This window comes from Molothrus ater, chromosome 9 (genome assembly GCF_012460135.2).
Source record: "Molothrus ater isolate BHLD 08-10-18 breed brown headed cowbird chromosome 9, BPBGC_Mater_1.1, whole genome shotgun sequence".
In the NCBI taxonomy this organism is placed as follows: domain Eukaryota; kingdom Metazoa; phylum Chordata; class Aves; order Passeriformes; family Icteridae; genus Molothrus; species Molothrus ater.
Window position 1 is genome coordinate 25116892 of NC_050486.2, and position 26859 is coordinate 25143750.

General features: G+C 44.2%; 1 protein-coding gene across 1 annotated transcript; it reads right to left on the reverse strand.

The window, feature by feature from the left end:
* Positions 1-126: 126 nt before the first annotated feature.
* NRDC (nardilysin convertase) lies at positions 127-26241 on the reverse strand. The gene is given in 32 exon segments (XM_036387480.2): positions 127-340; positions 560-649; positions 878-994; positions 1285-1375; positions 2245-2328; positions 2941-2993; positions 3274-3321; positions 3751-3889; positions 4172-4203; positions 4881-5043; positions 5729-5856; positions 6890-7040; positions 8151-8202; positions 8915-9034; positions 9632-9718; positions 10202-10325; positions 10579-10683; positions 11944-11998; positions 12571-12629; positions 12708-12828; positions 13263-13340; positions 13705-13774; positions 13967-14040; positions 15000-15057; positions 16332-16454; positions 17399-17494; positions 18912-18985; positions 20667-20820; positions 21388-21469; positions 21656-21968; positions 25897-26132; positions 26134-26241. Coding segments are annotated over 32 exon segments (3480 nt in total). The 3' UTR covers positions 127-145.
* Between the last annotated feature and the right edge of the window lie 618 nt (positions 26242-26859).

Here is a 26859-nt window from a genome sequence, read left to right on the forward strand (position 1 = left end):
AAACTTGAGGAAAGCTTCCTCAGTGTCTCCATGGGCTCTTCATCCCAGCTACCACTACAGCTCTGGTTTAATAAAAATAGGTTTGTAATGTTGGTGTTGCAGAAAGCACCTGTATTACACAGCAGGGCAGGGGAAGGTATCAGTTTTATTTCAATATTTTATGGTAAGGGAGAACATTCAGAGTTGATGTGTAGGCTTTGATGTCCTTGATGGAAGTAAAGTCACGCATCAAAGAGGAGGGGGGCAATAAAACAAGATGAGGTATTTCAGCAGATGAAGAGTTCTGTCCTGAGACAGCTGTCACCTCTGAGTCCCCTTCGTGCTTTCCATATCCAATCACCTGGAAAAAGGGACCAGGAGAGAAATTGGGATCTCATTCAGTGTTTCTATGCCCTGACAATTAACTTGAGATACCGAAATGCAATTCTAACAAGAACAGTACTTATAAATGAAGAAAATGTGGATAACCAGAGTAAAAGGTACATCACAGATCTTCTCTCCCACACTCTTACTGCACTCTGCTCCTTGAAGGTGGCAGCAGGAGCTGACAGACACTCACATGTACACTGAGCACTTTCCTCTGGTTGCTTCTGTGGTCTTGGAACCAGTTGACCAGGTCTGCTTGTGTGATAGACTTGAGAGCTTCAATCTGAAACCCACAGCAAGGAGGTTTTAGCAGCACAGTGGCAATTCAAATCATTTTAAACATAAAAAATATTTCCTCTGCGACCTCTACTCCACTGGATAAAAGAACCTTTTCAAAAGAACATGTAATTTTAGAGCCAGTGTGTCACTAGTAGCATAAATCCCATTTATGTTTTTGAAACTTCTGCAAAAGCAGTGTGGTTTTTGTGTGCCACAGCTGCAGGACACCCACCTCCCGTGCCAGCCTGTCAAACAGGTACTGCTGGGTCACCACTTCATTCCAGTTCCTGTCCACTTCTTCCCCAAGGTGGGAGTCTTCACATTCCTTCAGTTTTATCAAAGCTGTTACCTACATGGGAAAAACAGAATTAGCTTTAATGGGTTTAAAACTACCTTAAATTTAGCATCCCAGTCACTGCAGTTGAGAGAAAAGCTGAATTACATTAACAAGGTAGCTCCTTGCTTTTGGAGCTTAACTGCAAATGGCCACAGATTGGATGTTTAGGGAACAACAGCAGAACAGAGCAAGAGGCAGATTTTAAAAGGTGATGCCTTTGTCCAGAAAACCTCAGAAAATCACCAGATAGCTGGAACTGAATCATGCAGCTCAAAGAAGAGCTTTTCAAGATGATGTTTTACCTGGGTGTTAAATGCCTCTTCAGTTAAATCCTTGATTTTCTCTTCAAAGCAAGAAAGGAACTCCTCTATTTTCCTGTCAACCAATTCAGAACTAAAAGAGAAACCAATAATTAAATAAGGCAGGAAAAACCAAACAAAAAAAATTTCCACAAATTATTAAGGGGTAAAGTAACAGCCCCCATATGATGAGGAAGGGACAGGCTCACTGCTGTAGTCCCCTGAAAACTCATCTGAGAACACCTGGTGGTCAGATTGTGCAGTGCTCTCATTTTCAGCTGTGCCCAGGTACCCCAGGAGCTGTGATGCTGCTGGGGTCCTGCTCTGCTGTCCCCAGCTGCAGCCCTGAGCCCTGCAGAGTTTGGGGCTACAGGACTGAAAGAAAATGTGATGTGATAGATTCCGAGGTTTCTGACACATTGAAACCCTCACTGATGACAAACACCTCAGTAGTGGAAGTGTCCAAATGTAAAAATCAGATGCAGCAGCACTGTGCTAATGAAGTTTTCACTGACACTGTTATTTTTCACAAGTGGCACATTTTTCAAAAAACCCTTCAACTCTGGCAGGTCAAATGCTTGCAGTTCAAAGGCCCAGCTTTGAACAAAACTGTAACAGTGCTGTGCCTGCTGAACATGAGCCACAAGAACAGCTAGACAGGATTTGACCTCTCCTGGCAGGATAGCTTCAAAAGGGCAGGGGGATATTTTACTTAGTCTTGAGATTACTTTTCACTATTCAAGTCACGATCAGTGCAGTTTTAAGAAACCTGAGGCTACTGTTTTATTCAGGTGCTGGGTTTGAATCAGGATATTGTGACTGTCAGCAGTGTCCCTTCTGACATCCCCTTGAATTAAAAAATCCCTCTGTGGCCTGAAACAGGAGGGGAATCTCACCTGGGAGCAGGTGACTCCCACAGCCAGGGCTGGGAGTGGTGAAGAACTTTCCCCACAGAGCACTTACTTGTATTTAGTTGCCTGGGTTGCCACTGTGACTGAGAAGCCAAGAATCCCAGAAGTGTTCCTGCAGGTGGGGTACACGTGGTAGCTTAAAAGAAAAAAGGACACAAGCACAATTAACTTGTCATTTACAGGACATGCTGCAAGTTAAAATAGTGTTGGTACTTTAGACAGAAAAAATGTGATATTTAAATTTGCAATAGTCTTATTTATTTTCTGCATTGCTGCTTTTCAGTGTTTTCTCAGCCTTAGGAAATCCTTTTAAACTTGGGAGTGTTTGTATTTGGGTTCCTGCAAACTCATCCAAGCAGAGTGAGAGACCCAGAGCTGTGAAAAGCCTGCTCCAGTTTCCTGAGGTAGCAGGGTGCCTCTGAGGGAGGCTGCTCAGCACCACAGAGCTGCTGTGAAAACAGCCCTGGGGAAGGGGGGCTGAGTGTGGAAGTGCAAGGAACAACTTTATGCTGAATAATTCTGAGTTAACACACTGGTAATAGATGCAATTCTTACAGAAGTCAAAAGCAACTTGGCTTGCACCTTGTATTGATGGGTGCTTTTGGTTTTGAAATGTTGATGTTGCTGTTTCCATTACAGTAACTGAGGATTAGCCACTGTGCAGGAAGGACTCCCAGAGTAAAAGCACCAGAGACCAGTCAAAGCAGGAGTGTAGGAGCAGGTGCAGAATTCCTCCCAGTGAACTCACCCAAGGGTCTGCTTGGTCCTCAGGAAGTCAAAGCAAGGCTCCTCCATGTGCATCTGAAAGAGCACAAAGGTACAGCAGAGGTGACACTGCCTGCAGCCCCTCGTGGGCTCCACACAGAGCAGGGGGACACTGAAGTGCCCCTGGCCAGCCACAACCACAGCATTAAGAGAGCTCAGTCCTGTGGGCTGGGAGCTACAGAACAGTCTCCTGTGGTGTCCATCACTGCAGCACCCCAACATTGCAGCCAGGGGCAGCAACAGAAAACTGGGGGCCAGTCAGCCCTGTGGCCTCAGCTCCAAGCAGCGCTCAGGGGAGACACAAACACAAACTTACCACAAGCAGCTCCATCAGGGTGTATTCCCTCAGGTTCCTGGCACCTGACTGGAAAGAGAATGAAGAATTTAGGGTGGGTTTCATGGGATTGCTCAGGCCAAGGTGACTTGTGGCACACACCTCAGCCTGGACTGCAGCACGGAGGGACAATTCACAGCAGGGACAGGTGGGAAGTTCTGATTTTCCCTGAGGGGACAGGCCCAGCCCAGCACCCAAGATCAGAGCTGGGGACACCAGGAAGCCACCACAGCACTAACCCAGCTCCCAGCACTAGTGCAGGAAGGGAGGTGCTGGCTTCAGGGAACCCCCCAACTTGGATTTCAGGCTCAACTCACCTGGGCTGAGCCTTGGGCACAGGGCCTGTGCTCACAGGAGGGGTGTGTGTGTGTGTGTGTGTCCCCTCTGTGCCATCCCTGTGCAGAGCCTGCTCTCAGGGAGGGGTGGTGCAGAGGAGCAGGCCAGCCCAGCACACAGTACCTGGTAATAGACTGTCACCTCGGAGTTGGCGTCGCCCTTGTTGAGAGTTTTCACCTTACACAGCAGGTGGGTGTTGGGCAAATCCACCACCCGGAACTGCACGGGGCAGGGATGGGCCAGGGGGGCAAAGTGGAGCTTTCTGGGGGGAGCACAAACAGCACAACTTCAAACACCTGCTCACACCTTGGCCAAAACCAGAGAACACCCAGACATTTACACACTTGGTCTGACATAATTTTCCCCTTCTCCAAACCAGAACTGTCTGCTCAAACTGCCACCATCAACAGGCACCTCCTGCAAACACCAGAGGGAAGAAGGGAATTTCTCAGCACTCCCACTCTAACTCCCTCCTCCAGAAAAGAATCTTATCTTGATTATAGTTTCCATATAATAAGCAATTAAAGAGTCAAGAGATACTCACTGAACAACATAATTCAGGAAATCCTTTGCTTCCTAGGGAAGAAAGCAAACATCAGCTTTAGTTAGAATTATTACCCCAGTTCACAACCACAGACCCCAGGGTAGCACTTGAGAGAGTGAGCCCCAAGCAGAGCTGAGCTGTCCTACTCCCTGCATCCCTGCATTCCTACATCCCTGCTTCCTCACATTGTCCCCAGTCCCTCCAGCCTTCTCTGCACCACACTGCAGAGTCTCCATGCTGCTTTTTGCACTTCTCCAGAAGGAGAAGGCACAAGCCAAAGAAATAGCACCAGTTATCCTTACTCCATGTGTTTGCCACTCAATGAGATTTAACCAAACCATGCAGGCAAATTCCCAGGATAAATGTGCTCTGAGGGAAGCCTCCTCCTGTGGCACCACTGTGGCAATTTCTTCATATCAAATATATCAATACACCAAACAATATAAAACATAGTGGCAACAGGAGAAATAGATTACAGACATCTACTACATTTTTTCCTATCAGCAGTTTAAATCCAAATTCCTGGAAACTTCTGTTCAAACTGGCAACTGTGGACTGCCATTGGCTTGTCCCCATGAGCACTCCTGAGGTGCTGGAGGTGAAGCTGCCCAGCACCCACGGGACTCCAGACTGCCGGAGCAGAGGCAGCATCAGAGTTCAGTGTGGTAAATCCCAGAGTGAGCAGTGGCACTGCCAGGGCTGCACTCACCCTGCTGGTGAAGTTGCCCTGCACGAGCCCCTCCACGAAGAGCTGTGACTTGAAGGCGCTGACGAAGGCGGAGAGGGCGTCGATGGAGAGCCCCTTCATCAGCGTCTGGTACTTGTCGATCATGGACCAGCGGCCGTGCTCCAGGATCAGCAGCCGCACGTCCCTGCAGGGAGCACAGGCAGGGCTCACCAGAGCTGCTGCATGCCAGAGATGCCACTCCAGATGCAGACAGGAGAGGCTGCAGAGCCCATGGCTGGCTGTGCCCTCCCCCAGCAGCTGCTGCTGGCTCCAGGTCACTGTGGGACAGTGGCTCCCTGGCCACACGTCTGCCCCGCTGCTGCAGGGCTGCTGTGTCACAGACACGTTTTCTGGAAAACCCTTTCCTTAGGATTTTTCCTCCTGAGAAGCTGAGAGGCCTCAGGAACAAAATGTAAACAATGGTTATCTGCTGCTGTGGAATGCAACAGGTGGATCTGTGATTGGTCTCATGTGGTTGTTTCAAGTTAATGGCCAATCACAGTCAGCTGGCTCAGACTCTCTGTCCCAGACACAAGCTTTTGTTATGATTCATTTTCTATTCTTAGCCAGCCTTCTGATGAAATCCTTTCTTCTATTCTTTTAGTATAGTTCTAATACAATATATATCACAAAATAATAAATCAAGCCTTCTGAAACACGGAGTCAGATCCTCGTCTCTTCCCTCATCCTTGGACCCCTGTGAACACTGGTCACACTGCTGGGGCTCCCTAAGCTACAGCAAAGCCTGCACACAGCCCTGTGAGCACAGAGCAGGGATCCCTGAGCCCCTCAGCTCAGCCTCAGCCACTGCTGCCCTCCCCAGAACTCACTTGGCCAGAGTCTCGGGTTTAATGAGGATGTTGTAGTATGTTTTCTTCAGCTGCTCTGTTATCATTTCGAAAACTGCTGGAGTAAAGCTGAAGTCAGACAAGTAATCGATGATGAGCTGAAATAGAAGCTGTAAAGAGAACAGTTTCAATTGGGGTTTTTGTTGGTTTAATTTAATGCTGTACAATAATATAAAATTATCATTAATAAAATTATCATTATTGAGACATGGAGCATTACTAAAGCACATTCCTCCATTCTGACAGATGGTCTTCACTAAACAATTCTATCCCAAATGACTGTTTCAGAAGGGCAGTGCTTTTACACAGTGAATAAGCTCAATATCCCAAATCAATAGGAGTTTCCACATTCTATTGAAACCAATCTAGCCTGGAACCCCCAACATTTCTGTATTCAATATTCCATTTTTTCCTTTTACAGCTGACCAGCCCAATGACATCACAACAGACACATCATTCAGGATTAAAAAAGAGAATATTCAGACCCTGCTGCTTGTGTATTTGGCTTTTTCTGTTAAAACTCCTATTAATAAGTCTGTCAAGTGATTAATGGTCTTAAAGCTCCAGCAAAGCTCTTGCAATAGAAGTTAATGGTTGTCTCCTCTTCACTGTGTGTCCTCTCTGTGCCTGCCATGTCTTACATGAATTTAGGGAATGGGAACAGGGATCCCCCAATCCTCTCAGCAAGCCAACACAGAAAATCTGCACCCAAAATGATCATGTTCAGAAGCTGGATCTCCAAAGTCAAATTGAAACCAAAATCTCTTTGCAGACACCCTTCTCCAGACATCATGCAAAGAGGCACAACTTAGAGATAGAAAGGCTCCAATCCTCTTTATGGCCATGGGAGACACAAAGCTCTTTTTACAGGAAAGGTTGTTAAAATTTTAATGGAGATACAGTTATTACTTAAAAGGAAGATTTAAGTCAGCCTGAAGTCAGTAATTTGAGCTTGTGTAAGTTCACACAACTCCATCTTTATACATGTAAGCACAAGAAAAAAGCAGCACATTTGCTGCATTACCCTGCCAGGGACTAATTTTTCTATTTAAAACACCTCATGCAACCATTCACAGCTCCAGAACAGCACACACACTGCAAAGCTGCAGGCATAACAGCAGTGAGGAGAGGAGCAGAGCTTACAGGTAGTTTGTGATTGAATCCTTTCACTCTGATGATCAGGCCATACTCTCCCGCCACCAGCTTGTACTCCAGCTGAGCCACGTCTGCTTCATAAGCTGGTTCCCCCAGGTTGTGGGAAAGGATGTTTACAAATGTATCAAACAAGACTATGCTGGAGGGAGAAAAGGGCAGGGGGTTAAAAAGAAAGAAATAAAGGATGGACTAAATATGAAAGTTAAGCCCGATGAGCTTGACAGTGCATGCAGTGAATTCCAACAGAAATGGAATTTGTGTAAAATGAGATTCAAAAAGAAATTTTCCCAAAAAAATAGAAATAGAGAATGCAGGTTTCCCTTTGTGCAAAAAGCACATGACACTATTTAAAAATGATCTGGACATCCAGCAATGTGTCAGGATGTCCTCGAAATGTGAAAAATTCCAACTTCAAATATTTAAGGTTTCTTCAAGGTAAGAATGCACATTTTAACAAGACAATACTCAAAACATGGAAAAATCACAGCAAATTAAATTATTTCACTTTGTGTAAAGGCCTGGAGAACAGATAGACTCAGTTATGCTCAATACTTGAGTAATGAGATGATTGTGTATGTACCAAGATAAAATAATAATAATAATAAGCTAGAGCAAAGCAGGCTACACAACCTGGAAACTGCAGTCCCTGCTTTCAGGTTTTTGTTATTGCCTGGATTCCAATGCAAAGATTAAACTAACACACCTCCTGAAAACAGATTTAAAAAGGCTTTCCCAAAACATGATTTGTGCAAGTTTTGGCAGGCTCATGACAACAGCACTGTGACAGTTTACCAGTGGCAATCTCAGCCTGGGGCAAGCCAAGTGCAGCAGACCCAGGAGTGCACCCAGAGCTCTGCCTGACCCCAGCTGCTCTCCCAAGGCTGCTGCAGCCTCTTCTCCTGCTCCTGCAGGCTCCCAGGATGCTGGGACACGCTCAGGACATGACTGTGGGCTGCTCTTTTCAGGAGCAGCTCCTCTCTGAGCACTGCTGCTGTCACATTGCTTTTCCCCAGGCTTGCCCTGGGGAATATAACACCATGAACTCCTTACGCATCTGTTGGCTGCAGGCAGGACCTGCTGCAGAACCACCATCACCAAACTGCAGATAAAACCACAAGGAAGGTGGAAGGATGTGAGAAAAGGACACCTTATTCTATTCCTGCTTAAAATGAAAGTGTCTTCCCAGTTTTTCACTAGGTATGGTAGTTTAGTTACTCTGCAAGGTAAGCATAAGTAATAGAATCCTCACTTCTCTGCAGACTGCTGTATCAATGGAGAGATCAGATGGAATCGAACATAACCTGGGGAGGAAAAGGAAATTTCAATGAGCAATTGTACAGAAAGTGACAACTTTCTGAACTCAAATATATTTTCATCAAGTTGCTCTTTGGTGACAATTTGACTTTAATGAAAATGGTCATTCATGTATAACACTTTTTTTCTTATTTTAAGTCATCATTAAATGTCTTCTCCTTATTCTAAAAATCTTTCCTTTGAAGTACCAAATATTGGAAAACAAAGCTGTGCTTTGCAGAATACTCCCATGGCATGACCACTATAAATAGAAAAAGAAAACTTCACAGAACATCTGTTTAAGAGACACTAAATTCTGCCTGAAAGCAGCAATATATTTTACACCCCTGTCTCTGATCCAGGCTGTATTTTTCTCTTTCTGTAGAAGAGACTATGTCCCTTCTAATTAAAGCGCTCTTCCTTCTGAAGCCCCTGTCTCAGCAGCATATTCTGTCTGCCCAATCCTGTCCCCACACAGACTGTTCAGAAGTCAGTAAATTTCAGTGATTCCACTTTTCAACATGAGGTATCAGCAGGGTGTCTTTGTTGCCTTAGCTCACCTGCTTCTCTTTTATTGTAGCTAATAAACATATCAAAAGGACCATGGAAGAGCTGACAGCAAGTTTAAATGGTGAACACTACCACGGATTATTTGCCTTCAAATAAATTCCAGCTGGTAAAAACAGGGTCTTGCTATTCAGAAAGCCCTCAGGCATTTACCTTTTGGGATTTTGAATTTATCATCCTTCCTGTACCAGAGACAGCCTTGTTGTGTGCTGAGTGTTTTGACTGGATATTCTGTCTCGGGGCAGTCAGAAACTTTCAAAGCAAAGTCGGTGGCTAACAAGGAGAAAAAGCACACCAAAACCATGTATTAGTGTGTTTCACAGACACAATCAGGCTAAATTCATCCAAGTCTTCAAAAGTATCAAAAAATACATTTTTCCCCTCTAGTTTTCTGAATTATTTGTGACAGTACTTTCCTGGACCCAAAGAATACCTCTTTTTCACTTCCACACCAGAACAGTGGCTGAAGCAGACCAGAAGTGGTGGCATCACATTTCCATCCAGGACACAAGTCCAGGCTTTCATTTCTTTTGCTTTTGGCAACAAAGCCAGATGGTATTTAGATGCTTTCAGAAACAGGAGGATTAAGCAAATAAAATTCTCTTCTAAGGTGTCTGAAGCTCTGCATTAACTCCCACTGACTGTGAGGCCTGCTCTGTTATGGATATATCATCTGTAATTTTATATACCTTAAAATAACTCAGTTCTTAAACCTATAAATAAAAGAAGAGCAAATAAAATCCAGCTGAACAGAGTGCTCATGTTTTAATTTGTAAAAACCGGTTGATACCAGTTTAGGTTGTTTTTAAACCACAGCAAATTCTCAAATAAATCACTGGGGAAGATTTCACTCATGCCCAGGTGCCTTACCTATGTATTTGTTCTCCTCTGGAAGGTGTAAATCCGGATTTAACTCAAAGTCACTGTCCCATAAATCACTCCAGTAGCTGTCAATATCTGTTACAAGCCATGAAATGCATTAGTTCAACAGGAAGGGAAGGCCATCCTATTTCCAGACATCTTTTCCCAATCTCCAGAAAGATCTGCAGAATCACAGCAGTTTCTTAACATCCCCCCATTCCTCAGGACTCTTTCTAAATCCCTGCCTACAAAATCTTCTGGAGCAGGACTGGAGCAGCCCTATTAAAAAGCAAATCAAGTCTGCCTCAGTAACCCAGCTCCCCCCACAGCCTGTGCTCCACTGCTGTTCCTTCCCTGAATGGCAGCCCAGTGCAGCTCACTGGGACTCTGCCTCCCAAAGAAACTGCACGAGTGGGAATCCACTGGCAGCAAACAAAGAGCAGGTTTGGGTGGCACAGAGACTGATGGTGAGCTCAATAAAGCACTGAAGATTCATTTCCCCCCTTGTATTTTGTGTTGTCATCCTTTCACTTCCTCTAATGCGGGAATCAGAGATTCTCAGCTCTGCTGCTGTTTTACCTTCCATGCTGTACTGAGTCCCAAACCACTTCTCTTTGAGGTGACACTGGCCTTCGTTGGCAGCAGACAGCAAAACCAGGTTGGCTCTCTGAGGGCTGAGCTGGTTCAGGGCATCAGCAATGATCTGCAAGTTCCAGACAATAGGTCAGTTCAAATGCAGCTGACTGCCTGAGCCAGCAAAGACTTCTCAGTTGGAATGTAGGAAGAACAAGAAAAAACAAGCTTACAAAACAGATTTGCTTTCTGAATACAACAAGTGTTTCAATTAATACAAAACCTGTGCCTGCATTATGTTTAATTATAAATGCCTGTATTACACTGCATGCACATGTTTTCCTTACATCAAAACATATAATCAGAGTTCAAAGAACATTTACCTCTGGCTTGTATTCAAACAAGAGCTGGTCTCCTGTCAGAAAATCTTCCTTCTGAAACAACTGCATGTTCTCACAAAGGTTTTCCACATAGTCAACTGGATCTGTCTGCAAGCAAAGAAATAAAGCTATTTGTCACATAATTAGAAACCCAAGATACCCATTTTCTGTTCTGAGAAGAGCTTGACTAGTCAGATATGTTGAGCATGTGTTGGATGCTGTGCTTGTTACAGCATTTCGTTTCAGTTATTAAATTAAATATGTTTCATAACCATATCTAATGTTCGGTCTCCTCTGAGAATCCTGACATTTCAGACACATCATCTTTGTAGAAAAAACCTTGATTATGCAGTTTACAGGCATGAAATCTACTAAGTTAAAGACCCAGCAGAAAGCACTCCTTGCCTCCAGGGGACACAAGCACAGCCCTGCAACAATTCAAGATCTAAAGTGACCTGGAAAGCACAAGGCAAGGAACTGCAGCTGCTGCACGAGGAGCTCTGGCTCTGCTCCTTTCCCCAGCCATGATTTAACTCAAAGTCATGATTTAACTCTGCTCCTTTCCCCAGCCATGATGTGCAGGGTGAGGAGGGGGAGTTCTCCTGTTTGAACATGAAATACATGCTGCTCTTAGCAGGGTAAGGCTGCCTGGAGGACCAGGCTGCTCAGCTTCTTGCCAAACGCTTTTGGGGTGTTTGCACCAGGTAGCACAGGACTGAACAGATCCTGGGGCAGACAGAGAGCACAGGACACCTGGAAAGAGCTGAGTCTTGTAAATGTAGTGGGAAACATGCCCAAGGATTTCCTAAGACACCAAACACCTGAGAAAACATTAAATCTCTCCTAGGCACCCCCTAAGCATTCATGCTAGCCCTGCCTGTGAGACCATCATTCCTTAGCACAGCTCCATCCACCAGGCAGAAAACTGGGGTGCCATGACTAAGTCATTCTTCTGCCCCTGGGATTCATTCACAAGCCTGTCACAACAGCACACACAAATCTATCTTCCTGCTGTATGGAGTATTTCTATGGATGGATTTGTTTTCCCAAAAGGAAATTTCAGTGCCATTCAAAGAAAAAAAAACCAAGTTACCTAGCAAGAAACAGAACATGACTAAATGTAGTAGGAGTAAGAAAATCTAAACTGAAAGAGCCTACCTAGCAGGTAAGGAATGAAAAATCAACATTAAATTCTGTTAGGGAAAAATCCCAATATTTCTCTGCCTAGAATACATCTCCTTTCAGCAAAATACAGCCTCATTAAGTGCACAATGTATTTCTTCTCAAATAGAACTTTGAAAATGTGTTTCAAAATGAAAAAGTAATTACTTTTCATGGTTTACCTATTTCAGAACAGAGGATAAATACCTGTTCCTGGTAGTGAAATTCATTAGCTTCAATCTTTTGTATTTCTTCCCATATTCTGCAAAGGAGGAAGAAATAATAAAAGTGGATTTTCTCCAGTATTCCACAACATTTACCAAGAATCTTAAAAAAGGAGCCTTCTAGGAAAGGCATCAATGGTGGGATGGATGATTCATTCAGGTACAAGACACAGAAGCCAATATTAAATGCACTTCCCAAAATGGCATTTCTCAGTACTGGCAGAAAGTTCTTCCATTTCCCAAAGAGAAAGTTAACTAACAAGTGTCAAAATCTGATACCTAATTAATATAAAGGCTAACACAAGAACACCCAGTCCTGACTCCCACAGACCTGGCTCAACAAATTCTTTTAAAATGAACACAAAACTGCACCTGACCTCTACACTAGTTCAGCTTACTAAACTGAAGGAATCACATCACAATAAGCATAAACATTTAGAAAAATTCTTTTTAAACTTTTTTAAATGGACGTGTTTTCCACACAGACAAGTTTTACTAGTGACTCCCTGTTTATGCTTCAGGAACTCCAGAAAAAGGGCAAACACTACAAATAACAGGAAAATGGAGAAGGACACCACCAGAAATATCTGCTGGAGTGGCAAACGCTTGCCTTTGATCTGGCCCCCTTCTCTGCAGCATCTTCACGTACTGAAACACAACATGGGCCACCTGCAGACAGAAAGGAACAGATTCATCTTTCCAGCCATTAGGGGAACAGCAGGAAAAACAAGCTGCAGGACACCATACCTCATAGAAGTGCTTGTAACCTTCATCAGTCAAAGTCACAGAAATGCTGAAGATGGAGTAAGTGGAGTTCTGTTCAAACCCTGTCTCTCCATTTCCTCCATACAATGCAAGGGCCCAAAACCTATAGAAGAGTGAAAGGTATTTATTAATTAATTCTTTCATCTTTGTTTGAGCTTAGCTAGAAGCAGTATATCACAGGGTATCTCTATTCCAGAGGCTTTCAATCCATTTACAGTTTACAAAAAGCTTTTCCAGTTTAAGGATGTGACCTCAGGATACAGAATTAAAGAAAAACAGTGAAAAAGTTAAGTAACCTTTTGGAGATCTCAAAGATCAGTCAGAGATACTGCTGATCCATGACTCACAGACAAAAATCCCATTTATTTCTTACTTGGGTTTATCATCACCTCACAGAATATCACTACAAAACACTGATAAAAAAAGGCAGGCTTGGCCCGCTTTTACATCTATAGAAAATACAAATACACAAAAGAGAGTTTATCTGTATTTGAATGAGATCAAAGCATTTAATAACTGTGCTTAAAAACCACATACTTTTTCCTAAGGAAAGAAAGAACACTGCCTTTGCCTTCATGTCCCACCAGCCAGGAAATATAATGAAGAGGCTTCACCCTAAGAGAAAGTTTGGAGGAGATTAGATGCCAGGAGGTAACACATTTCACAGAAAGAATTCAAATCACTGGGCTAATGACTGAAATATGCACTGTCTCTTTTTTCAGGGCAAGTTTTGCATTTTCAGGCAGAATTAAGATAATAAGCTGAAAGTGTGGGAGTTCAGAACATAACGACTGATCTGAGTCAGTGAGGAAAGGGAAGTGTATTTGCAGCAGTTGAATTCATTTTTAAATGAATTCAGCTAGGAGACTAGCTGAACCAAAGTAATCAGACAAGTAAATGAGATTCTTTGGTTTGTTGTGAAAGTCAAGAAATTATTCACAGCATAAACAAGGTAGAAGTAAAATGCAGCACAGTGTACCTGTAATACTGTTCTTGAGGAGGAAGGGCCCAAGTGATGGTCAATGAATGAACTTTCCTGATTGGAACAACTGGACACAAATGAATGGATTCATTATAAATATATGTGACAAGACAGAGACAAGAAATTTCACATAATGCAGAAAGAATAGTTAAAAGCTACTTTAAACCACATAGAATTACTCTACAAAATATCTGGATCACCCAAAGAAAATTTCTTTCAACACTCAGGTATTCAAAACATTTAAATCCATTTCACTTACCTCTGTAAAGCTTGTGAAACTCTGGTGTGTCAAAAGGCTGAGTCAGATGGCCAAAGCTGGGCTTGGGTAAACCACTAAAAAGCAAAATGGAAGTGTGATGTTACTGGCAGGGGTTCAGGGCTACACTGAGATATTCAAAGGCATCAGGACCACAGCCCTGCAGGACACCAGGAGTCTGGAAAAGGCCCTTGTCCTGTTTTTAAGGGTGCAGGCCAGCATCCCCCCAGCCCCAGGGAGGTTCCCTGGAGGCAGCCTGCCCACACAACTGAACAATTAACCCAGAGGTGTGGATACCACCCCAACACCTCCCCTTCCTTCTGTACAAGAGGCACAAAGCCTGATTCTGTACAACCAAGAACAGCAAACAACATCCTGAGTTCACCCTGCACCCGAGGAATCCTGATGGATTGTCCTGTGGGGCAGGAGGCACGAGGAGGGGAGTGGCCAGGACAGACAAAAGTGTCTCTGAACGGCATCAGGCTCTCACAAGAGCACTTCCAAGCACCACAGAAACAAATCTCTTGCAAAAGGGAAAAAAACGCTTTTCAAGTTAGCAGAGCTTTTGCAGAATCCCCTTTTTAGAGGGCATATTGGAGTGAACCATTAAAAAAAGATTTATTTCTAACCCATTGCCACCCAAGGATGACACTTAAATTCCAGATGAGATGTTAATTAATTTTGCTTCTAATTATTTTTGACACAAAGCAAAGATAAGCAATGTGAAATGATAATCTAAATTTGAATGACTTATCATAAAGTCAAGGCATCAGCACATATTAAGCAAACACTGCTTCAAGTTAGCACCACACAGCTCACAGCCTAAATAATTGTTAAGCAGAAACACAATCTTCCTGGAACAATTAACAGTGGTCTTAATTTAAAAAGTTGCCGTGTTTTTTTTTTCTCAGATAAGAATGTTAATTAACAAATGGTGATTTCCCTTGTTTCTCCAGTAAGGGATTTTTAAAAATGTCATTTTAAGAAGAGATAATTTTATCATCTGCAGTGTCTTTATGCATCAAATGAATCTTACTTATTTGGGATCTCAGAGAAGATTTCTGTCACCCACTTTTCCAATGTATCCAGTGTTTCTAAAAAGAGAGAAGAAAGACAGAAATGCAATTTCCTCAAGATCTAAGACAAGTTACCTTATCTCACCAGTTCAGTTATTTCAAAGAGGCTGCAAGTCAGTGTATTTGAAAACTGCCAAGTTCTACATTTTAAACTTCAAAGCTGTTGGTTTGAACCAATTCTTAACATTTGCTGAGCTGTATCTGTGGCCACAGCTCTGGGTTTGTGTAGGGGCTCAAATCCCAGGCTGACACAACTGGGATTTAAAGTTCAGTAGTGTCTGGAGTGACTGCAGAAGGAATTACTGTCTTAGGGATCTACAAAAGGGATCACCAGGACTTGCAACTCTTTCCCCGACTCTCTAAATTATACAGAGGAGTTTTCCCCCTCAAACTCAGTCCTGCAGTCCCAAGGATTCCTTCTCCCCATCCTCTTTTCTGAGGAAAGTAAGTCACAAACCAGAAAGGTTTTTTAAAATAAAAACTTTTCTTGTTTAAGCAACCATTCTGAACTCCAGAAGTGATGTTGTATATGTAAACAACAGCAGGAAAAAGGTCTGGATGGGGTAGGAGGAGGATTCAATGCTGGGTTTGTTTTAACAGAGAAGGAAACACAAAACTGACCTGGCTGGTTATCAGGTACCACCATTTTCTTCCCAAACACCATAGAAAATATTACAATCCATCACTGGCTAAATGACTATTCAAGAGGCATTCAGCACCCTTACTGTCTAGATCAAAATTAAAAGCAAAGGAGAAGAAAAGAAAGAATGCCTCTATTATTTTTATCTCCATTTTAGAGATGGAAATTGTAATCAGTTTTAGCATTCAACAAAACTCCTCCCTAAACACAAACCATAATCCATTTTAATAGAATTTTTCAAGGTATGGGGGGAAAAAAATAGAACTTCTACTCCTCCTAGACAAACAAGACAATTTGATTGGGAGATTCAGTCACAGTGTCCCCATCACTTGCTGAGGAGTTCCACTGTTGATGGCAGAGAAACTAGCAGCATTAATTCATTTAAGTGGTTTGACTCTTCATTGCTACAAGATTATTTCTGAAATGTTATCTTTGAGATTTTCCCTTCTGTGTTAACATGGAACCCATTCAAAAGGTTTCTCAAGAAGCAGCAGGATGACAATAACACAGCACAATTGCTCAGGTCCTGTTTCATTTGGAAACCAGGCTAAAATCTACATATAAATACCCTCTGCAGGACTGGACAAACCACTAGAGTGGCTTGGGCTGCAAAGGCAGCAATGAGGCTGCTCTTAAGGAGAGCTGATGTTACCTTTAGACTGGACAACCAAGGTCATGTAGTGAGCAGAGTAATGGCGCTGCCAGAATTCCCTCAGCCTGGTGTAGGTGTCGATGTTGTTCAGCTTGGGCTCGTGCTTGAGGGTATCTGCATTACCTGCAAACATCACAGGAGAGGCAGGGCCAGTCATCCACACAGCAAGAACACACCTGGTGAGAATCCACTTCCCTCCCTGGCTCTAATCATGGTAAAGCACATTAAAAATACCTAACAGAAAACTGGAGTGAAAGGAGTGTTAAGTGAAACTGGGTATTTTCTGATTTCTGGCTCTTATCCAAAGGACAGCTGATATTTTTATAACAAGGAAGGCCAGAGTCCTCCTGCATTATCACATCTCCCACAGGTCCAGCTCACTGTGTATTGCCAGCAATTCCCTCACCAGTGGAACTTCCAGAACAGCAGAGGGAAAAGGAGGAGGAAATATAAAGCTCAGTGTATGTCACCACAGAAATTTATAAAAACAAGCTACACTTCAAAGCTGGTAACTATAATACCCATCAATCACACTGCATTTACACACTCACCAGCACCACAGGGTGAGGGAGACAGGACTGGACTGTCCAAGAGAAGGACAAATTTCCATTTTGCTCCTTTCACATGGCTGTGAAGGTCTAACTTCCAGAAATTCAACAATGAATTATTTACTTGGAAAAGCCTCTCTTGACAGACAACTAGAAATAATTTATTTTTCCAGGAAATTCTACTAGCAAAAAAACCCAAGCTTCAGCAAGATGGAGATGACTCAGAGAGCACCACCTTTGTGTTAAGAGAAAGTTCCATAATTATACACCTTGGGCACCCAGTTATAACATAGCAAAAAGCAGAACCAGAAAAAAAAGTATCTTAAAAAGGAGACAGCTGCTTTTATTCCCAACCATTTTCCTGTAAAATGGATAATTGCTTGAACTCTTCTGAACAAGTTTAATGGCTGCTGTGATATGACAGTCCATGTTAGTGCATCTAACCACTCAAACTTCTAAGTGGTTAAAAGTTTAATTATCATTACCATTTTAGAACAGAAATACCCCAAAAGGACTTACCCCAAAAGAATTTCTTCATAGGGTGTCCAGGCCTGGCAAGACTCCCAAATAACATCTCCTTTCTGTTGGCATCAGAGGGCCTTGCAAGCTGATACTCTGTTAATTATAAGAATTTGCAGTGGCATGCATCAAAGTTTGACATCATGTTCCCACAAAACAAAGCACAAATCCCAGCCAAACTGAAAAGGAGACATATCACACAGATGCAGTCTGGAATTTCTTTTAATATATGAATGCAGTAGTGAAATAAGAAAGTAATAATGAATACAAGAGGAAAAATATAGCTGAGAAGTAAAGAAGGTGTTAGAAGTAAAGGAAGTGTCAAGAAGGAAAAGCATGTAAAGCACCACTTTATCCTGTCTGAATGCTCTGATTATGTTAAGTTCAATGGGGACAAAATTAATCAATATTATATAGGACCAGGCCCTGCAGTAAGAGCCAGAGAACAATTAAAAATCTGTTTCTACCATATGTCACACAGACCAACTCCTAGCCTAATAATGAAATAAGAAATTGAAGGGTGAACAAGATAAGTTTCTAAAAATGCAGTTTTACAACCACTTTACACTAATCTAAATATGGGGCTCTGCCAAAATCAATTCACCCTCCTGAACTGCGTTTTCCCATTCCTGTTTTGCTGGTAATAACAACCATGTACAGCAGAGCTGTAAACTAATTCCTGTGGCTGGGCTCTCCAGCAGCCAGCTCAGCAAGCTGACACCATTTCCTGGGCAGCACATTACCATGGTGTCACTGCAAGGCAAGGACTGGTTCTGCACCACCAAGGTGCAAAATGGCTGAAGCTGTTGAAGAACCACACCTTAACTCAGGCAGGTCCTTGTTTACACTGACTTTTATCGAAATTCAAAGATCAAATCATCCCCTTTCCCTGCCAGAAGACAGATAAAGAAAATTACTTGGAATAAATATTTGACCTGGTTGGGATATCTGCTTTTTTTTTTCCTAAAACAGTGACATTTTAGAGGCAGTCTGGGAGTATCCATCACATATAAGAAAATCAACACTCCACTCGCTTTTGTGCCTGGTTTAATTTCCTTCTGGGAAGTGACTTTTTAGTTATTCAGGTGTTAGAATAAGGAGACAAGTAAAATCACCTCAACTGATTGTATTAACTCTGCACAGGACTGGAGAGAGCTCTAGGGCTCTGCTGGAGCTAAAGGCATTTTGTTCACTGCAGGGCATCCACATGCTCATGTAACTGCCCTGCCAGTTTCTGCCAAACCACTTCAGATTATTAATTTCCAATTAGTGAAAATGTGAGGGCAAACTCTCATAGTGCTGGCACCACATCCAGTTTTTCTTCCTCTAAAAGCCACTGATAGCTAGCAGCCACAAAGCTTCAATTCAAGAGTTTAATCTCTCTGTAAATTATGTGAAGTTGACTGAAGTGCTTAGAAGGGGAGTCAACACAGAAACCAATAAACAATATTAAAAAGTAGGTTTTGTTTTAAGAAGATGGGCTAAACACACAGGCAAAGATTCTCTTACTTACCACTGTCCACAGCCTCCACTTCTCGATCTATTGCATCCCTGATCATTAATGGGTGAATAAAGAATTGTGCCCACCTATGGAACAGAAAAATTCATATACTTTTCTTTAGTGTCTATTAAACTAGGCCAAACCCCCAGTAATTACATCCAACATCTACTGTTTTGGTTTACAAAGTTGCATGACTTACTAGGAGCTATGTCATTCTTGACTATCATGTCTTAAAGGAAGACAAAAGCCACCAGAAAGCAAAGGGCAGAACTTCCCAGCTCCAGAGTGGGACTGAATTGGTTGGATGCAGTAGGACATGGGTGCAGGACTGTCTGCATTACATCCTGAGAATGATCACACCAGATGATCACACAAGTGATCCACCTAATCTGCAATCTGGAGCTGATAGGGACCAGTATCAGGGGCTTCAGAGGAAATGCCCAGTTGTTCCTCAGGAACAACATGCCCACATGGGGAAAGTTTCTTCCTAACTCCAGGAAACAAAATGCTGTGAAACACAAGTTTCTATATCCATTACAATTTTACTATCTACTATAAAAGTCAGCATTGTCATCCAAATAAATTTCTTCTGTATCCTCAGAGAGCAGAGCACTGGAAAGGGAGAGATCTGCAGTGCATGGGGACTCTGCAGAAGGCTGCCAGAGAATCTAATAGTTCTGTTTAATTTGCTGAGGTTTTTTAATGAAAAAGTGAACTGGCTGAAGCAAAAGGTTAGGAGCAATAAAAGGTTAAAAGTAATATATCTGTGATGGAGTTCTATGGCCAGAAGACCCATTACACTGAAGACAACTGAAAGGTGATGTCTTTCCATTTCTTCAGATCCACAAGTGCTTGAATGAGCAGAATTCATCCTCAGCACTCATTTATCTCCTTTGTATGAGAAGCTGTCCTACAGAACTCCTGATTTCTGTTTCCCTCTGCACCAAGCAAGCTGTTGTGACAGATTGCAATTATATTTTTTTATTCTTTTACACTTCCAAACATCTTAAAAAGCTGAATTAATCTGCAAATGGAAGCTGAAATTGGCCTAGTAAAGTAAAATTTAGGTTATACTTGGAAAAATGTGCAAATGTGTTGCTCTTATGTCAAAGTAAATTTGCAGTGGAGCCTACTCTGCTCCTGAGATATTTTATGGCATCAAGAGTATTCAGCTATACCCCTGTGAATGAGAAATTCCTCTCACTAAAGGAAACCATGCCAACCAGTGGAGCTCTGTTGTTCCCAAAGCACAAAAGAGCAAGTTAAGCACTTTCTGGCAAAAGAGACATTCAGCAGTGAATAACCTGCCCCGGGTTAAATGCCTCCCTCTGAGACACACATTGTACCACAACTTTGAAGACTGCCTGAAACAAACTAACAATTTAGAAAAAACACTTACTCTACCAGAACAGACATTTCAAAGGATGAGTCCCTGGGATTCTGGGAGCACTTCCCCTCTGATCAGTTGTCACATTGCATAACATTTCTCCTGTCATCGATGCTACCAGTTTAAGAGTGCCAAAACAATCAAAGAGCTGCATGTGTTAAGACTTAAACATAAGTCCTACATAATCCCACAGCAAAGAAACCAGCAACATATCCAAAGGGAAACAGCACTTTCCTATATTCAGTATCACTGCTGTAGTGCTATGGAAGTTCAGCAACAGCTTTGATCATCCCAAAATGAAGAACTGGACAAATACACCCAAGCTCCTGAGGCACACACAGACATTAATGAACACCTAGTCACCATTCACACAAAGTTACCTATCCAGGGCTTCTTTGAAGTACTTCCTCTGCACATCAAACTGGAACACTGTCCTCTCACAGTCCGTCGAGGCGTTGTCACCACCCCCGTGTTTCTTCAGGAACGCATCGAAGCCGTTCTCATCTGGGTACTTCAAACTGCCCATAAAAACCACTGCAACAAAAAATCACCAGCAGTGCCAAAATGGCAGCAATCTGTTAATCCTGACTGCAGCTAGAGCAACCCCTCTGTGACTGACCCACAGCCCAGAGGAAGCCTGGCTGATCTGCCCAGTACCTGCTGTAGTTTGCCTCTGACAGTGCCCTCCCAGGCAAGGCCTGGCCCCAGCCAGGCAGGAACAGTGTTCTGAAACACACCTGGTCAGAAACTTCACGTGGTTTCTGTGTCCACACTACTAATTCATCACCCTTTACCAGGAGACAAAGGTCCATAGCTCCAACCTGGTCTACAGAGCCACAGGTAACATAATTCCCCTCAATTTAATGGGTAACAAATGAAATTGATATAAGCTCATGCACAGCTTGGCAAAGTGTATGAGACACCTTCTCTCATATTAAGAACTCCTTACTAAGTCAGTATTTGTATAAAATCACAAGCTCATGAAAATAAATTCTCCAATAGCCACATTAGGAATTGATACTAAATACTTCAGAAATGCAGAGCTACACAGCACCATTTTGCACTGAAGCTGGAGAAGATGAAACAGGAGCAGATACATACTATGTTCCAGGAAGTGTGCTAATCCAGGCAGATCTTCAGGGTCAGAGAAGCTGCCAACAGCAACACAGAGGGCTGCTGCAGACTAGAGAAAATACAACATTCTCAGTAAAAGCTGCTTCAAGAACACTTCAGGAAAATGACAGAAGTACAAGATGGATCAATTGGGACAGGCACAATAAAGAGGTCTTGTCTGAACACCTAATCACACGTTTCAGACCTCAAGAAAGTTCACTCTATATTTTTGCACCCTACAGCTTTAAGTACATACCTGCTTTTCTGAACAACCTCTCTTTCTTGTCTCTTCCTTTTCAGCCAGCTCTTCTAATTCACTGTTGTCAGAATCATTGAAATCCTCATTATCTCCATCACTGTCCTCACTCTCATCCCCCTCATCACACTCATCATCATCTTCTTTGCCATCTTCAATCTCAGCTCCAGAGTCATCATATTCATCACTGCCCTCTTCAGAATCATCATCATCATTATCCTCCTCCTCTTCCTCTGAAGATGTTGGGGCACCATCCAAGTAATTCAAATCCGAAATCAAAAGTGCACATAAGCCATTCTGCAGTTTGATATACCTGAAAGAATAATTTTGTGCAATGAATACGTTCATTTCCTAGGTTTGAATTTTCAGAATTGTAAAAATTTCATTATTTCATGTAATACTTAGAGACTGATTTCCTAGTGAAAATCTAATGGTAGGCAGGACTGAGCAGTTTTATAGCAGGAAAGTAAAACATTCTTCTGCTATTCAACAGCTCTAGGAATAAGAAGCAGTTCAGGGCAGAGGCAGAAGCCCTTCTCCCATGAGGTCAAGCTCACTGATTTTGGCTTTTATTCTTCTCTTTGTGAAACATTTAAGCTATTAGCACTCACTTCATGCACTCAGGACAGGCAAACCTGAATTTCAACCATCTTTTAGGCTTGTCAGGCTCTTGGAAACAGGTGTGATGTGACAAAATGAAGATCTTAGTCTTTCCTTCTAGCTAGGCCCCAGAGCATTTGATTTGATTTGTTTTCATCAATGGTTTCTAATAAATGGGGTCTGCAGATGTAGCAGGCAAGTGTTGGAAAGGAGAGAGCTCCTCTGCAGGCTCCACAGAACCAGTGACAGGGAACTGGCTGGGCTCCTATCAAGAAGCAATAAACTCTGTGTGTTTAAGTTTTTAAGAAGTTTTTAAACATGTGTCTGTACATATAAATAAAACCCCACAAGCCCTCTGTGCAGCACCCTTCTACAACTTTTCACTCTGAGGACTGCAAGCACCAATGCTCTGCACTACAAGAGCCCTCATCAGTATTCATTTACCATCAAATCTGGAACAGTCACAATTTATCAAATTAGCCAGAGCATCCCTGCCAGGAGCATGCACCAGCAGCAGAAAGGAAGGAATGCTGGTCCAGAAAATACTTCATCCACCCTATGAACCAGTGTGATGGAGACCTGTGGTATCTGATCCAGCAGAAACACACACAAAAAAAAGCAAGCTAGAATAAAATAAATCCATGGTCACATCCCACACTCCCAGAAAAATCTGAGATACAGAGCACAGAACCACAGAAGAGTCTTTGTTGAAAGGGGCCTTTAGAGGTCATCTGCTCCAATCCCCAGTTTGTACCAGGTCAGAACCTTGCCATGTAGACACAGCTCCTGCACTACCAAGTCTATGAAAAAAGCTAATGAGCAGAAGTCTGATAGTTGTGTTAAGGCTATGACTAATGACCCAAGAGCTTACTCTGGGCCAGGGTTTTGTGATCCTGCACACACCCAGTTTCCCTGCTGCAAGGCTGCTGAGCAGGACTAATCTGCTCTACCCAAAAGCAAAATGCATTTTGACTCATTCAAACTCCAGCAGACACTGTGTAACTTGCAGGGATGCTCTGATGAACTGCAGGAGGCACAGAGAGTGCTGGAATATCTGTGAACAAAGTGAATCCTCCTGCATTCTGAAAGCACGTTTGTGAACCATTCCCACCAGACACAAGTCCCACTGCACAGCTGCAGCTCTCCTGAATGTCCCAAAACACACACTGCACATGTGGGTGCTTCACCCTCCGGGCAGCTGAGAGCCAAAGCCCAGACAGCACCTTCCAGCACCTCCTTGTCCACACACAACCTCTGCCCTGCAGGTTTGCACAGCTGCTGCAGAACCCCAGCACTGGTGTGGAGCAGAGAACAGAACGGGGCTGCTCTTCCTGAGGAACAATGTGCCATAAAGCTGCTCAGCCAGGTGCATCCAGCAGCTCTTGCTGATCCTTTGCACAGAGCCCCATTAAGCTAATGGAGCAGATTATACTAATTTTACATTGCTCATCTGGAGGCTCGTGGGTGTTGCACCCAGGACAGAAAGCAGCAAGGACAAGGCTGGTGCTGCTGGAGGCTCTCGGATTTCACTCCAGCAGGATTTAACCAGCTTAGGTTATCCAGAGCACAGGCACCACTAACACAGGTGTTCTTTACTTTTTCCATGTTTCAGTCCGATGGAAAAGGACAAATGTAACTAATATCCACTAGTATGCAAAATACAGTACAAAAATGCAATGGCATAAGGTAGAAACAGAAGCAAGCACAGTTCAATTGCTTTTTTGAAGGACTATACAGCATTGATGCAAGTGAGGCCAAATTATAAAATAAAATTCAAATTCTTAAAAATACTGCTTAAATCTCCTGAGTAAGTTTAAACAGGATTGTTCTCACACCAAGTTTTTCTTTGACAATTGTTTAGAAGTCAGTATTGAAATACATATCACTGCATGGTAAACACTGAGAGAAATGCTATAATTTCACAAATGACAATAAATACAGGACCATGAAATTCCATATATGGATGAATGGAAATAAAACATACATTTTTGGTTAATTTAACTACACAGTTACAGCTCTAATGAGCGAACTTTTAGCATGACAAATATTTTGTCCCAACAAACCCACTTTTGAAAATACATCCTGATATCTACATCAGAGCTCCTTTGGTTTTGTGAATGTTATTTGAGAGGGCAAAATAAGACATTTTCCATGATGTTAAGACTGATGTCACCAGACACAGACACTAAGCCCACAGTGACTGGGCTGCAGCACACATCACTGAAGCATGAAGAGGGGAAAACGTGTCAGCACCATCACATCTGTCAGCACCATCACATCACCCGCCAGGACACCCCATCAGGAGGTTTGGGACATCACACCTGGACACAGGTTCAGTGTGGCTTTGCTTCCAGACACACTGAACTTCTCTTCCATAAGGACAATGTCTGTGCTCTGTCAGGCTCACTTCACGCACATGGAAATGAGTCTGAAAGGATGTTAACTCTGTGCTTCCAACTGAAAAATTCTTTTAAGACTGGGCAGTAGGATTTCTGAAAGATTTTGGTATTAGTTTATGTTATAAGCAAACACTGTCTCCAATTCTCACATGCAGAGGAGGGTCCTGAGCCTCAAAATAGACAGTGACAGCCTTCAATGGATTTCCCAAGCTTCATCCACCAGTGTGCTGCTTCAGGCAGCAAAAGCAGGAGTTTCTTAACCTGACAGCATCAGCACTGTGAGCTTTGCATGAAGACAAGCCTGCCACAAAGTAGCATGACTAAGAATGCCATCAGGAGAGGCAGGCAGAGATCCGGAGGAAGCAGCAAGGAAGTAGGGCAAGAAGGGAGGGAGCAAGTTTCTCCCTGAGCCAATGGGCACAGCCCTCTTCAGGCAGCCAGCAGAGAATCTCACTGCCAGCCAATGTCACTGCAAACCCAAACTTCAGTTCCAGGCTCAGGCAGCAGATTCTCCACTGGCTGCACAGATTAGACATCATGAAAATTAAAGATAAATTTTAAAAAGCAGCTCGAACAAGGGCTGGATAATCTTCTCTCTTACAGGAAGAAGTTATAACAGTGTCCTTTCAAGAACAGACTGCCCTACAGCATCCAACAAGCTCAACCTCTGCTGGAGTTTTCATCCGAGTCTCTCGCTGGGTCTGGGCCACAGACGCTGTACACCGTGCTCAGGGAAGTTGATCTTTTTCATCACTTTTTGGGGTATTACTCAGAAATATTGAAATAAAAACACAAACAAAATGGCAGCCTAAAAGCACTTTGCCTCAACTCACAGATACGTTTGCATTAAAACTTAGAAGCTCATCTAAAACACGAAGAGTACCAGTTCTTAAGTTGGGTTCTGCTCTGAAATACTTAAACCGCACTTTGCACTGAAGGCTTTCGGAGAGGAGCTGCCGAGCCGAGGGCTGCGAACTAGCGCTGAATTGGCCATTGCTGTGCCTGGAGGACACCCAGCAGCGAGCAGCCTGGGCACAAGGGCCGATCCTCCGCCCTGTGCCCGCAGCCCACCCTCAGGACGAACACAACCTCAGGACCGCCAGGTCTCCTTTCCTCACAGACAGGCCCCAGCTGCCCGGGCCGCCGGGACCAGCCCGACTGCCATCCCCGGGGTCCCCGGCCCACCCCACCGCCCGGCTGGGCTGCCCCGGCGGCAGCCCGTCCTGCCGCACCCGCCCTCACCGGTACTGCTTGGGGTCGCTGGGGGACTTGACGATGTCGGGGTCACCGAGGTTGTGTTCGGGACCGGCCCCCCCGCGCTCTTCCTCCTCGTCCCCGTGAGGCGAGCGGCCCCCGGCGTCGCGGCCCCCCTCCGCGGCCTGCTGCCCCACCGCAAGCTCCGGGCTGCCGTAGCCGCACGTCGCCTTGTTCCTGCCGGGCATGGCAGCGGTGCTGCCGCTCCACAGCGGCCGGACAACAGGCCCGTCCCGGCCGCAAGCCCCCGGCCACGGCCCGCCCGCGGGGACCCCCGGCCGCCGCCGCCCGCCCGCTCCGAGCGAGGGCGGCCGCGAGAATGCGCATGCGCATAGCTGCGCAGCGCTCCCATTGGTGGAGACAAGGCTGCCGGCGTGAGCGGGTGGGGGAAGCCATGAATGGAGGAGTGAAGGGGAGGATGTGGCTGCTTTTAAGAATAGGGCGGAGCGGGCAGAGAAATCAGAAGGGTGAGAAAAAGGCGGAAGAGCGGATACATATTTCGGGGACTGAGCTGTGCGCCGCCACGTTCCAGTGAGTATGACCGCCCGACGCCTGAGCTGCGCTCCCCTGCTCTCGCCTTGGAATAGTCCAACAGCCAGCTGGCGGAAGCCAGCCTCCTGCCCTCAGCTCCATCACCGATTGGTTGGGCTGGCTGTCGCTCTAGCCTGCAGTGACCAATCAGCTCTCGGGCCGGCTGTCGGCAGCATGGAGGGCTCCGTGGGCCGCCGTTGCCGGGAAGGGAACGAGCAGCGCAAAGGCAGTGCCCACGGCTGCCCGACAGAGACCGCTCCTTGATCTTTGCCTGCCCCTCCGGCAGCTCTCTGCGCTCTCCGGCTCGTGGGTATCCTTTCCCCCATCCCACTGCAGTGCCGATGGGGCGGCAGCGGGAGCGCTGCTCTGCCTCTCGGCTCAGGCGCTTCCCGGCGGCGCCGCCGGGATCCTGCGCTTATC